The following is a 15,285-nucleotide window of genomic DNA, read 5'->3' on the forward strand; positions in this document are numbered from 1 at the left end:
CTGTTAGGGACACTGAGACGTGTAGAAGATAGTGTCCTTGACAATGTCCCTATAGCAATGTGCAGTAGAGAGTGATCCATAATTACCTAGAGGATCTTTGATAAAAGACAGTTTGAATGTCAAAATGTAATTCCATGAAAATATTCTGTTGGAGTAGTAAATACATAACTCTATGGGAAGTTAAGACAAATGACCAACGATACAACTTTTCAGTGGTCTCATTTAACCTGAGAGTGGTAATCCAAGCCCATTTCTATTACAGTAAAGGGTTTTTTTTTTTTTTTTTTTTTTATGTTTTGTTGAAGAGTCTAGTAATGAATGATAGTTAGACATCAGCAAATAACAACCTTTATTTTGGACAAATTGCTTAACCTATGAGAAAGTTAAACTTTATCATCTCTAAAAATCTCTGATTTATGAAAATCTGATCTTAGGAATCAGAATAATACTATACATGTATAATCTTAGTCAAATTTCAAGAAAGAATAAAAATAATTGTGCAGTGGTAATTTTCTGGCTCTCAGTGAGTCTCTGTGATTTATGTTATGGTTCAGTCATTGAGACATTTGTATACACATTTCTGCAATAACCACATTGGCTTTTCTGGGCATATTGAAGTGGGGATTTTCTCTCTAGATACCCAGGGAAGTTAATGCATCAAGAGTCATTTTATTTCAAAATCTTTTATAAATCCTAGTGAATTTATTATCAACTCTATGAAATAGTATGGGGAAAAAAAACAACAACAGGAAAGTTATATCCAAAATGCATAATATAGCTCTGTCTGTCAAAACAAAATATTCTTAACCCTTTAGAACATTTGCAATGTGCCCAAGTGTCTATCCACAGAACTAATGTAAGCAATCATTTCTTTTGCCCCAGGATGGTGCCTCTCCATTGGTGTCTACTGTGGTTGCTACTACCACTCAGCTCAAGGACTCAGAAGTTACCCACTCGAGATGAGGAACTTTTTCAGATGCAGATCCGGGACAAAGCATTTTTTCATGATTCATCAGTAATTCCAGATGGAGCTGAAATTAGCAGTTATCTCTTTAGAGACACACCTAAAAGGTATTCTCCCTGCAGTACTCTCTTTATCAATAAGCTCATAAATGATACTAAAAAAGAAAGTAACTTTTTAGACTTAGATTAGATAACTTGCAATCAACCTCTGAATAACATTGCCTATTTTCTCTCAGAAAAGGAAATGACAGTGCAGCTTCTAATCATTAAGTAGAGTCTGTTTGATCCTTACTGATTGTGATCTCTCTGGGGATGGAGAGGACAATCTTTGCAGTTCTTACATTTTGGAATGATGATTTTCTTATCTTTAGGATAGCAGGAAAATTTTAAGAAGGACTCTGTAGGATTATGATGAAATTAATCTAAAATAAGATTCAAAAAAGGGACATAGGAAGACCCTGAACTCTCTTTCTCCCTTTGACACAACAAATCTATAGCTGCATGTAGAACAATTCTCTCTGAAGAAGACCTGAAAACTAGCTGAAGAGTTCCTTCACACAAAGGATAAAAAGGCCACTTAGAGATGGATAAGAGAAGCAGAGAAATGGTCTTGCCAAAAACCCCACCCCTAGTGTGGTAACTCACAAAGAGGAAGGCTCTGACAAATATATAGCATATTCCTGAGGAGCAAGGGGTTTGAGCCCCCTATCAGGCACCCCAACCTTAGGATCTGCATGCACCAGAGAGATAAGCCAAAACATCTGGCTTTGAAAACCAAGAGGTCTTATTTCTAGGAGACCCAAAAGGCTATAAGAAACTAAGACTCCACTCTTAAAGGGCATATGCACAAATTTACTCACCCTAAGACACAGTGAAAGCACAGTAAGTTGAAAAGTTCCTGGACCACGTGCAAAGGAGATTCATTAGCTAATCTCAAAGTGTCTTCTAGAGGGAAAGGGGTCTCTTAGAACTCTTTCCAGGCATGGAGGTGCTGGCAGGTACTATTTTTGCACTCTCCTTCTACCTTGCTAGTACCACTTAGCCCACATTTGTGCCCTCCCATGGCTCCATCCTGCTAAACCTGGCAGGCAGGCATGCCCCAGCCTGGCACTGCACCACACCCTGACTAAAGCCAGCAGGTGTGCACGGGCCACAAAGGGGATGGCCCCTTGAATTCCTGACCAGGATGGTTACATTTCTGAGCGCCATGGGACTGAAACAATCAGAGAGACTGTCATTAGCAGGTTACCACCACCAGGGCACTGCATAGACTAAGACTGACACACCTCCAGTCTCCCTGTGACCAATCCTTCAAAACTGAGAGAGACAGCTCTTTCACCTAATGCATAGAAACCAACACAGTCGAGCAAATGGGTGGGGGGGGGGGGAACAGAGGAATATGTTGCAAATGAAAGAACAAGATGAAACTGCAGGGGTGGGGGGAAACTTAATGAAACAGAGATAAGTTATTTACCTGAAAAAGGGTTCAAAGTAGTGGTCATAAAGACACTCACCGATCTTGGGAATAGAATAGGTGAACACAGAAAATTTCAACAAAGAGATAGAAAATATAAGAAAGTACCAAACACAAGTCCTAGATCTTAAAAACTCAATAACCTAACTGAAAAACACACTAGAGGATCAGTAACAGACTACATAAAGCAGAAGAAAGAATCAGTAACCCAGAAGATAGGGCAGTGGAACTCACCCAGAAGAGCAGTAAAAAGAAAAAATAATTTTAAAAAGTAAAGACAGTTTAAGGAACCTGTAGGACATTAAGTAGAACAACATTTGCATAATACAGGTCCCAGAAAGAGAAGAGAAAAAGGAACATAAAACTTATTTGAAAAAATAATAGCTATAAACTACCCTAACCTAGAAGAAAAAACACACATCCATGTCCAGAAAATCCAGAGAGTTCAAAATAAGATGGACCTGAAGAGATCCACACCAAGATATGTTACCTTAAAATGTCAAAAGTCAAAGACAAATAGACAATGTTAAAAGCAAGAGAAAAACTTGTTGCAAATAGGGGAATACCCATAAGATAATGGCAGATTTTTTTAGTAGAAACATTGCAGGCCAGAAGGGAGTGCATGATATATTCAAAGTGCTGAAAGCCAAAAACTTCCAAGACCAGGAAGATTATCATTCAGAAAAGAAGAGAGATAAAGAGTTTTCCAGACAAGCAAAAACTAAAGGAGTTCACTATCACTCAACCAGCCTTATAAGAAATGTTCAAGGGACTTCTTTAAGATGGAAAGAAAAGACACTAACTAGTATTAAGAAAACATATGAACGTAAAAGTCTCCCTAGTGAAGGTAAATATAGTGAAGTAATCACTTAGAAACCTCACATGAAGACTAAAAGACAAAAGAAGTAAAAAATAACTAAAACTACAGCAATTACTTAAGGTACACACACAATAAAATGATGTAAAATGTGACATTAAAAGCATAAATTGGGGGACTGGGGAGTAAAAAATGTAGTTTCAGAATGTATTCATACTTAACTTGTTATCAACTTAAAATAGACTGGTATATGTATACATAGGTATTTGCAAATCTTATGATGACCACAAAAGAAAAACCTGGATTACAAAAAAGATAATGAAAATTGAATCTAAACACTAAAACAAGTCATCAAACCACAAGAGAAGAAAGCAAGGGAGGAAGAAAGGACAAAAGGAGCAAAACAGCCAGAAAACAATTAACAAAATGGCAGTAAATACACACCTACTTATAATTACTTTAAACATACATGGACTAAATTTAAACATAAGTGGACTAAGTTCTCTAATCAAAAGACAATAGAGTGCCTGAATGGATTTTTAAAAATATTGTATGCTCCTTACAGGAGATTCACTTTAGATATGAGGACACACACAGAGTGAAAAATAAAGGCATGGAAAAAGAAATTCCATACAAATATAAACCAAAAGAAAGCTGGGGTAGATATTGCTTATATCAGACAAAATAAACTTTAAAAGAAAAGACTGTAATGAAAGACAAAGGTGGGCATTACATACAGGGTTCAATCCAGCATAAAGATTTAGCATTTGTAAATATTTATACACCCAATAGAGATAGGAGTACCTAAACATATAAACAAATAACAGACCAAAGGGAGAAACTGACAACAATACAATTATAGTAGGGAAAGTTAGTACCCTATATTAATCAATGGATGCATCATCCAGACAGAAAATCGATATGGAAACATTGGCCATAAATGACACAATAGACCAGATAGATATACTGGGTATATATAAAACATTCCATCTATAAGCAGCAGAATACACATTCTTCTCAAGTACACAGGATACATTATATGTTAGGCCACAAAAAAAGTTTCAGTAAATTTAAGAAGATTGAAATTATATCAAACATCTTTTTAGACTATAATTGTATGAAACCAGAAATCAATCCACAAAAAGAAAACTGGAAAAAATCACAAATACGTGGAGATTTCAAAACATGTGACTGAACAACCAATAGGTCGACAAATGAATAGGTGCGACAAATGAAAATGGAAATGTAACATACCAAAATTTACGGGATGCAGCAAAAGCAGTTATAAGAGGGAAGTTCATAGTAATACAGCCTACCTCAAGAAATCAGAAAAATCTCAAATAGTCTAATTTTACACCTAAAGGAACTAGAAAAATAGGAACAAATGAAGCCCAAAGTTAGAAGAAGGAAGAAAATAATAAACATCAGAGTGGAAACAAATGAAATAGAGACTAAAGAGACAATAGAAAAGACCAAGGAATCTAAGAGCTATTCTTTGAAAAGATAAACAAAATTGATAAACCTTTATTTACTTTCACTCACTAAGATAAAATGAGTGGACTCAAATAAATAAAATCAGAAATGAAAAAGAGTAAGTTACACTTGATAACAAAGAAATACAAAAGACCTACTATGAGACTACTGTGAACAATTATATGCCAATAATTTGGACAATCTAGGAAAATTGGATAAATCCCCCAAAACATACAATCTTTAAGACTGAATCATGAGGAAATAGAAAATCTGAATAGATGAATTACTAGCAAGGAGATTGAATCAGTAGTCAAAAGCATCTCAACAAATAGAAGTCCAGGACCAGAGAGCTTCATTGGTGAATTCTACCAAACATTCAAAGAAGATCTAATACTTATCCTTTTCAAAATTTTTCAAAAATTGAAGAGGATGGAACAGTTCCAAATTCATTTTATGAGTCCAACACTACTGTGATACTGAAACCAGATAAAGACAACACACACATAAAAGAAAATTATAGGCCAATATCCCTAATAAACATAGATGCAAAAACCCTCAACAAAATATTAAGAAACCAAATTTAACAATACATTAAACATATCACACACCATGATCAAGTGGGATTTATTCCAGGGATGCAAGGATGATTCAACATCTATGAATCAATCAGTGTGACACCACATTAACCAAATGAAGGATAAAAATCATCTCAATAGATGCAGAAAAAGCATTTGATAAAATTCAACATCTATTTATGATAAAAACTCTCCACAAAACAGGTATAGAGGGAATGTACCTCAACATAATAAAAGCCATATATAACAAGCCCACAGCTAACATCACACTCAATGGTAAAAAGATGAAAGTTTCAACCTCAGCCGTAGCAATCTCTTACTCGACACATCCCCAAAGGCAAGGGAATTAAAAGCAAAAGTGAATTACTGGGACCTTATGAAGATAAAAAGCTTCTGCACAGCAAAGGAAACAACCAACAAAACTAAAAGGCAACCAACGGAATGGGAAAAGATATTTGCAAATGACATATCGGACAAAGGGCTAGTATCTAAAATCTATAAAGAGCTCACCAAACTCCACACCCGAAAAAGAAATAACCCAGTGAAGAAATGGGCAGAAAACATGAATAGACACTTCTCTAAAGAAGACATCCAGATGGCCAACAGGCACATGAAAAGATGTTCAGCGTCGCTCCTTATCAGGGAAATACAAATCAAAACCACACTCAGGTATCACCTCACGCCAGTCAGAGTGGCCAAAATGAACAAATCAGGAGACTATAGATGCTGGAGAGGATGTGGAGAAACGGGAACCCTCTTGCACTGTTGGTGGGAATGCAAATTGGTGCAGCCGCTCTGGAAAGCAGTGTGGAGGTTCCTCAGAAAATTAAAAATAGACCTACCCTATGACCCAGCAATAGCACTGCTAGGAATTTATCCAAGGGATACAGGAGTACTGATGCATAGGGGCACTTGTACCCCAATGTTCATAGCAGCACTCTCAACAATAGCCAAATTATGGAAAGAGCCTAAATGTCCATCAACTGATGAATGGATAAAGAAATTGTGGTATATATACACAATGGAATACTATGTGGCAATGAGAAAAAATGAAATATGGCCTTTTGTAGCAACGTGGATGGAACTGGAGAGTGTAATGCTAAGTGAAATAAGCCATACAGAGAAAGACAGATACCATATGGTTTCACTCTTATGTGGATCCTGAGAAACTTAACAGGAACCCATAGGGGAGGGGAAGGAAAAAAAAAAAAAAAAGAGGTTAGAGTGGGAGAGAGCCAAAGCATAAGAGACTGTTAAAAACTGAGAACAAACTGAGGGTTGATGGGGGGTGGGAGGGAGGGGAGGGTGGGTGATGGGTGTTGAGGAGGGCACCTTTTGGGATGAGCACTGGGTGTTGTATGGAAACCAATTTGTCAATAAATTTCATATATATATAAAAAAAAAAAAGATGAAAGTTTGTCCTCTAAGATCAAAGACAAGACAAGGATGCCAACTCTTGCCACTTATGTTTAACACAGTATTGGGAGTCCTAGCCCAAGCAATTAAGAAGAAAACAATATAAAAGGTGTCTAAATTGGAAAGGAAGAAATAAAACTGTCACTGTTTGCAGGTACAATTTTTTATATATAGAAAACCCTGAAGATTCCACCAAAAAACTGTTGAAACTAATAAATAAATTCATTAAAGTTTCAGGATACAAAATCAATATGCAAAAATCTGTTTTGTTTTTATACGCTGAAAATGAACTACCAGAAAGAGAAAATAATAAAATAATCCCATTTACAATTGCATCAAAAAGGTTAAAACGCCTAGGAAAAGATTTAACCAAGAAAGTAAAAGACCTGTACACTGAAAACTGACATTATGAAATAAATTGAAGAAGACATAAATAGGAAGATATTCTGTTTTCATGAATTCGAAGAATTAATATTGTCAAAATGTCCATGCTACCCAAGGCAATTAATTTATAGATTCAATGCAATCCCTATCAAAACTCCAATGGCATTTTTAACAAAAGTAGAACAAATAATTCTAAAATTTGTATGGAACCAAAAAGATCCTGAAAACCAAACCAATCTTGAGAAAGAAGAGCAAAGCTGGAGGTATTATGTTTCCTGATTTCAAACTATATTACTATACTCCAAGGTATAGTAATCAAGACAGTATGGTATTGGCATAAAAACTGATACATAGATCAATAGAACAGAATAGATGGCCCAGAAATAAAGCATGAACTTATGGTCAATTAATTTACCAATAATATACAATTTTCCAAGTATATACAATGGAAAAAGGACAGTTGTTTAGTAAATGTTGTTGGGAAAACTGGACAGCCACATGCTAAAGAGTGAAACTGGATCACTAAACTCCTGAAAGAAAACATAGGTAGTAAGAGTAAGCTCCTTGATATTAGTCGTAGCAATGTTTCCTCCCCTCCCCCTGGATCTGCTAGGGCAACAAAAGCAAAAATAAGCAAGTGAGACTACATCATACTAAAAAGCTTCTGCACAGTGAAGGAAATCATTAACAAAATAAAAAGGCAACCTACTGAATGGGAGAAGATATTTGCAAATCATGTATCTAATAAGGGTTAAAATCCAAAATATATAAAGAGTGCATACAACTTAACAACAAAAACACAACCAACCTAATTAAAATATGGGCAAAGGATATGAATAGACATTTTCCAAAGAAGGCATACATATGGCCAACAGGTACAGGGAAAGATGCTCAACATCATTCATCATCAGGGAAATGCAAGTCAAAACCATAATGAGATATCTCCTTACACCTCTCAGAATGACTATTGTCAAAAAGACAAGAAATAACAAATACTGGCACGGATGTGGAGAAAAGGGAATCCTTGTGCACTTTTGGTGGGACTATAAATTGGTGCAGCCACTATGGAAAATAGTATATAGCTTCCTCAAAAATCTGTAAATAGAACTATCATATGATCCAGCAATTCTACTTCTAGGTATGTAGCCAAAAAACCCGAAGGGTTGTAATGTACAGCATAGTGACTACAGTCAATAATATTGTATTGCATGTTTTGTAACTTCACATGGTTAAAGGGATAAAGTAGACTTACTGTGATGGTCATTTCACAATACATACATGTATCAAATCATTATTATGTACATCCAAAATTAATATATTGCATTTTAATTATATCTCAATAAATATAAGGATATTATTATAAGGATAATATTTCTTTGAACAATATGATTACATTCTTAAAATATTAAACCAAACTATAGTAAAAACTATCACTGTTCATTTACCTTTACTCCATCAACAGATTGGGTTCATACAATGGTTATAAATATTTTAACTTTAAAAATGACAGTATATATATATATATAGATATATATAGATATATAGATACATAGATATATAGATACAGATATATATATATATATATATATATATATATATATATGGTGTATATTGTTAACACATGCCATGCAGCCTGGCCAGAGGAAGAAAATTCTACTCTCCAATATATATTTGTTTATTATTTCTTGTCTTTCCCCTTCCACCCCCCACAAATAAAGATTGGGGGCTTTGATATTTGGATGAAATGTTATCTTACACTAAGTGGAGAGGTGTAGAAACAATAGAAACATCATTTCTAGGTGTGAAATATGCAATGGGAGGCATTCATAGACATTGTTGATATTACAACTAAAGATGAAATTCCAGATATAATTTAGCAGCAGTGGATAGCTTTTTTCATTAATTATTCTTAGGTTTACACATAAATTCCAAAGGCTAAATGGTTCATGGAGTGTTTATCCCTCAGTTTTGGCATTATAATTTGGGACCATGTTTTCTTAGTTATTCATTACATTTCTGTCTCCCTCACCAGCCAGTAAATAGTTGGAGCACATAGATCATGCCCTGTTTTCCCTGATTGCTGTTCTCTTCCACAAGTGCTCTGCACATGGTAGCCAACAAATGTTTCTCAAATTGTTAAAGTTTATTCAGATTATCTTTTATCCCAAATCATAAGTACTTCCATATGAAAATGTTGAGTTAGAGGGACTCCCTGCTGTTTTATATGTATAATGAGTACCTTGTGGAATGCAAGAATTGTTTTGTCATTGGTTGCCTATGGCCCGTATTTAAGTTACTAAGACAGTTACTTTGGGAAATAAGCTACTTTCTTGTTTGAAGTGAGAACAGAAGGTAGTGGATGAACTGACATTGATTTCTGCTTCCACAGCTAGTGCTGCTACCCTCACAAAAATCAAAACGTAGTCGTTTTGAACATTTTTTCACTTACGTGATGCCAAATTGTTTTGTTTTATCTATTTCTTTGTAATATAGATGAGTTCAGTTGTGTGTATAGTGTTAACACATGCCATGCAACCTGGCCAAAGGAAGAAAATTCTATTCTCCAAAAAGTAGACTGAATTGAAAACTCAGCCACCTGACATATGCCTTGAAGGATGCTTATGGTACATATAACTTTCCACACAGTAAATACTTCAGTCATCTGGTTGTTTTTTCAGGATGACATGTAGCTTTACTATTTCATGAACAGGTTGTTTTGCTTTTATAGAGTCTTCACTTTATTTGTCCTCCCACTGCCCTACCCCCACCTTCCTTCTTTTAATTCATATTTGAGGGGGGATGAAGTACTTCTAATGCCATTCAGATTCTGTATCTTTCAACAGAATAGACTCTAGGTGTAAGTATCCTGGGTCTGGAACAATAGGGTTAGTGCTAGGTTTCTTGGGTTCTGTTTATTAATTTAGTAATTCATTCATTCAAAAATATTTAACAGGTACCTACTATGTGCAGACATCAGTACTAAATTCTGGGAATACAATGGCATGGCAAATGAACCTTAAATGGGCCTGTGTGGGGAAATTGACAATCAAATAATACAAATATACAGTCACAAATTTCAATAAGTGCCCCAACTGAAAAGTACAGGAGGACACTCTGAGAGTATATAAGAGAACCTGATCCAGAATGAGGAGTCAGAAAAGGCATATTGTGACACTTAAATATGTGTAAGGGCAAAGGGGTGTATTTCAGGCATACGAGAAACATCCCAGAAGTTCTAAGATAGGGTGGATCCTGGAAAACTAGGGGATCCCACGTGGTTTGAGCATAGAAGACGAGAAGCCAATGAGGCAGGCAGACCCCCCCCACCCCACCCCCACTGAGGAAGTTTTAGACTCTGCAAACAATTAAGGACTTTTCCCCAAAAGCCTAAAGTCTAAGCTTATTCATCAATTCATTCAACAAATACTGATTAAGAATTACTTTAGTCTCTCAGTCTTCATCAATGAACCTTGCCCTCTTGTAGCTTTCATTCTAGTTGGGGGAGATAGAAAAATAAAGAGGTAAACAAAGAAATATAATATATCAGGTAGTGATAGCTGCTTTGAAGGCAAATGAAGAAGTGTGAAAGAAAGCTTCTTGGGAAGGAAGGTGATATTTTACATAAGGGGTCAGGGTAGATCTGTTAAACGAATGAAAACTAAAGCAGCCAGTGATTTTTCCAGTGACCCTTGATTGTAAGTCTTAGAATGAATGATCTCAGTCTGAACTGGTCCACTTCCCCACAGGTATTTCTTTGTGGTTGAAGAAGACAATACTCCACTATCAGTCACAGTGACTCCCTGCGATGCACCTTTAGAGTGGAAGCTGAGTCTCCAAGAGCTGCCAGAAGAGGCAAGCGGGGAAGGCTCAGGTAAGCAGCAGGATGAATCTGGCCCCAGACCTCTGAATGGATAACTAAAAGGCTTACGAAATACACACCCTTCTGTTAGTAAGAAGAAAGAAAAAACAGCATGAGTGCATATGTGAAGAAGCTGGAGACTTTGCAGTGGAGATGAGGGAAATGGAAGGTGGCATCAAATGATGGTGATCTTAGTTAAATGGCTAAGGGAGACATGTGGAGACTGAACACGTGAGGAAAAATGGAGATGTTTGGACTAGGCTCTCTAGCTGTGGTTTGCAATCTTACCAAACATTGGAATCAGTACTGGGGGCTTTAAAAACTATTGATGCCTGGATGCCCAGGACCCTTAAAGGTCCTGATTTAATTGTCCTGGAGTGTGGACTGGACATTGGGACTGTTTAACTTTCCCCCTCTGTGATTCCAATATGCAGCCAAGATCTCTGGGGAATAAAGAATGGCACCAAAAAGAGGAGCAAGAAGGCATTTAGCACCAGTGCAAGTCCAGGATGACAAGACAGTCATGGTGTGCGTGAGGTGTGCGTGAGGCATTTAAAGAAAATGCAGATGGTGGAAAGGAAATGCCGAGACACAGGGAAATGAGAAGAGTCCATATACGAACCTGGTGTGATCTCCTTTTAAGGGGTGAAGGCATCATAGCTTAAAGATGAAGGCTTGGTGGCTGGTGCCAGGCGAAGGATGCCAGCAGGCTGCTCCACTCACAGTGATAAGAGGACGTTGTAACTAGGAAAATATGGGAAGTACAGCAGAGGAGATAGAGAATAAAGAGCCACACGAGATTGTGTTAATCTCATGGTTTGGGAATATAAAGTCTCCATACCTCACTCAAGCTGCAGTAATAAGCCGAACAAGGTTCATTCCCACCCTGGCAACCCAGTCCTTCACCAATTCCTGTCAGCTTATCTGGCATTCATTCGTGTGATATCTGATGTTAACAATAAAAAGAAAAAAATAGTTTAGTTTCAATACTTTCCTCCTATTATTTCTGTGCATGTGTTCTCTACACTGAAAATTAGGTACTCCTACTGGTCCTTTATATTCTATATTTTAATGAGAGATTGTCCAGTCCTAGATACAAGAGCAAAATCTGTGAAATGGCTGGCCATCAAAATGCAATCAGGTTGAATCCTTTTGATAAGCAGATTGACAGTAGGGATTAGTCTCTAAAACGTTCACAGTCTTTGACCTAAAAATTCCACTAATTGGAGTCTATCCTCAAGCCTAAATTTAAATTCAGAAAAGCCTAACATATATATAAGAGCACAATTTTAAATGATCAAAAATTGACCAACAATATTATTTTTATGATATAATATTAATCTAATAATAACACTGAGAAAGACTGGATTCAAAAATGAAGTTTGCCTGGGAACATATATGTATGAGAATAAATGTTATTAGGTTATAGAGAAAGATGAAATAAATCAATTGCATAGATGGAAATGAATGAAAATATTAGTAAAGGACTGTCTCAGGATCAAAAAATATTAATAAAGGACGGTCTCAGGATAAAAAGTTAATGATTTTTTTTATCTTATTCTTTTTCTCTATTTCCCAATTATCTACTGGGAACATTATTAGTTTTATAACAGAGAAAAAAGAAGACTCTAAAAACACAATTTAAGGTCAGCAAGCCACAGTACACACCCTGACATGTAGCTTGTATTTCTCTCGTGTCTTCTAGGTGACCCAGAGCCTCTGGAGGAACAGAGGCAGCAGATCATTAATGAGGAAGGCACAGAATTATTCTCCTACAAAGGCAATGATGTGGAGTATTTTATATCTTCTAGTTCTCCGTCTGGTTTGTATCAGTTGGAGCTTCTTTCAACAGAGAAAGACACACATTTCAAAGTCTATGCCACCACAACCCCAGAGTCTGATCAGCCCTACCCCGAATTACCTTACGACCCAAGAGTAGATGTCACGTCCCTGGGACGCACCACAGTCACCTTGGCCTGGAAACCGAGCCCTACAGCGTCTCTGCTGAAACAACCCATTCAGTACTGTGTGGTCATCAACAAAGAGCACAATTTCAAAAGTCTCTGTGCCGTTGAAGCAAAACTGAGTGTAGATGATGCTTTTATGATGGCTCCAAAACCCGGGCTGGACTTCAGCCCCTTTGACTTTGCCCACTTTGGATTTCCTTCAGATAATTTGGGTAAAGAACGCAGCTTCCTAACCAAGCCTTCCCCCAAACTGGGGCGGCATGTCTACTCGAGGCCCAAGGTTGACATTCAGAAAATCTGCATAGGAAATAAGAACATCTTTACCGTCTCAGACCTGAAACCCGACACGCAGTATTACTTTGACGTCTTCGTGGCCAACAGCAACAGCAACATGAGTACGGCTTACGTGGGCACCTTCGCCAGGACCAAGGAAGAGGCAAAACAGAAGACGGTCGAGCTCAAAGATGGAAAAGTGACAGACGTATTTGTCAAACGGAAGGGAGCCAAGTTTTTGCGGTTTGCCCCGGTCTCTTCACACCAAAAAGTCACTTTCTTCATTCACTCTTGTCTGGACGCTATCCAGATCCAAGTGAGAAGGGATGGGAAGCTTCTTCTGTCGCAGAATGTGGAAGGCATTCGGCAGTTTCAGCTCAGAGGAAAACCTAAAGCCAAGTATCTCATTCGCCTGAAAGGACACAAGAAAGGGGCATCTATGTTGAAAATACTAGCGACCACTAGGCCGAGTAAGCAGCCATTTCCCTCTCTTCCCGAAGACACAAGAATCAAAGCCTTCGACAAGCTCCGCACCTGTTCTTCGGCCACGGTGGCTTGGCTGGGCACTCAGGAGCGGAACAAGTTCTGCATCTACAAAAAGGAAGTGGATGATAACTACAATGAAGACCAGAAGAAAAGAGAGCAAAACCAATGCCTCGGACCAGATACAAGGAAGAAATCGGAAAAGGTCCTCTGTAAATATTTCCACAGTCAAAACCTACAGAAAGCAGTGACCACAGAAACAATTAAAGGACTTCTGCCTGGAAAATCTTACCTGCTGGATGTTTATGTCATAGGACATGGGGGGCACTCGGTGAAGTATCAGAGTAAAGTCGTGAAAACCAGGAAGTTCTGTTAGTTACCTCACAGAGAGAGATACTATTACATAGAACTGCAGGAGAGACACGAAATCACTTTCAGTATAAACTGACTACTCCCACAGCTGAGAGAAGTTGTGACTGGTACTGGGGAAGGAAGGATATCAACTTGTGTACATGGATGTTTATATGAGTAACTGTCGAGGAGCCTTGTTCTAGTGTGCCCCGATGGCACCTAGCGTGTGTCTGCTGCCCGTGGATGTCAAAGATAGAGGACATCTTGAAGGAACTGCCATCTCTTGCTTTGACCACTGCATGAACTGCTTCTAAATTATTTTATTACCTAAAAATCTAAGATAATGCCATTCATTGCACACATCCACAAAATGCAAATCATTCCTCTCTATAGATGCTAGGATATATATAAATTATTTTATAAAGTCGTTTTAAATGTCAGTGTTTCTATGATTGTAAACTATTAAATTCTTTTCCTGTTAAAGTACAGATCTAATCTAAGTATATTAAGTGGACAGCCCTCTAGTCAGTTATATTGCTATTGTAAATTCTTATCTGTTGAGTAAAATGTTTAAATACTATATGTATCTCATGTACAAAGTTGACATACATTATATTCATGTACATAAAATTAAAGATATTAGATTATATACTGTTCATTTTCCCAAGCAGCTACCACGGTGTATTCAATTTCTATTCTGTTCACAAAACTGCGTCTTTATAGAATTTGGCACCAGAATTGACCCTTTTTTTTTAACAGTTAAGAAAGCATATTGCATCTCTCTAAAGTTTCTGTGGCATTAGAGAGAGTTGCTACAATTTGTATTTTGACACTGAATTGGAGCCGGAGCCAGGTATCAGCAGGGTTGAGGGAGCTCTAATAGACTTGTTTTAAAAGAATAGGATAAGCCAAACTTATTTGGTATAGCTTGGTAAGTGTTCAACAAATCGTTCTTAATGACCTAAAATGTATTTCATTTATTTTAAACATAAGCATCTGTTTTAAATACAAAATTGGGACATTGCAAGTATTTTCCATCTTCTTGAATATTAGCAAAATATTTATTTTAATTTCTACCTGAAGCAGTCTAGCAACCACCAGTTAGGACTCGAGCTAGAAATGAGGAAACGACAGAAGCTACTGTTTTGTAACATTAACAGTCTGATACTTTGATTTGTCACGAATTTTTACAAAGTAATTTAGGTGTAAGATAAAATATAGGCAAATAATAACAGAAACCGTTTAGCAAA

The 15,285-nt window shown here is 37.0% G+C and overlaps 1 protein-coding gene across 1 annotated transcript; it reads left to right on the plus strand.

Annotated features, from left to right (window-relative positions):
• Nucleotides 1-864: 864 nt before the first annotated feature.
• Nucleotides 865-14,684, plus strand: NDNF (neuron derived neurotrophic factor). The gene is made up of 3 exons (XM_030313148.1): nucleotides 865-1,071; nucleotides 10,849-10,973; nucleotides 12,667-14,684. The coding sequence occupies exons 1-3, from the start codon at nucleotides 884-886 to the stop codon at nucleotides 14,058-14,060; spliced, it is 1,707 nt and encodes a 568-aa protein (XP_030169008.1). The 5' UTR covers nucleotides 865-883; the 3' UTR covers nucleotides 14,061-14,684.
• Nucleotides 14,685-15,285: the final 601 nt, after the last annotated feature.

Source organism: Lynx canadensis, chromosome B1 (assembly GCF_007474595.2).
Source record: "Lynx canadensis isolate LIC74 chromosome B1, mLynCan4.pri.v2, whole genome shotgun sequence".
Taxonomy (NCBI): domain Eukaryota; kingdom Metazoa; phylum Chordata; class Mammalia; order Carnivora; family Felidae; genus Lynx; species Lynx canadensis.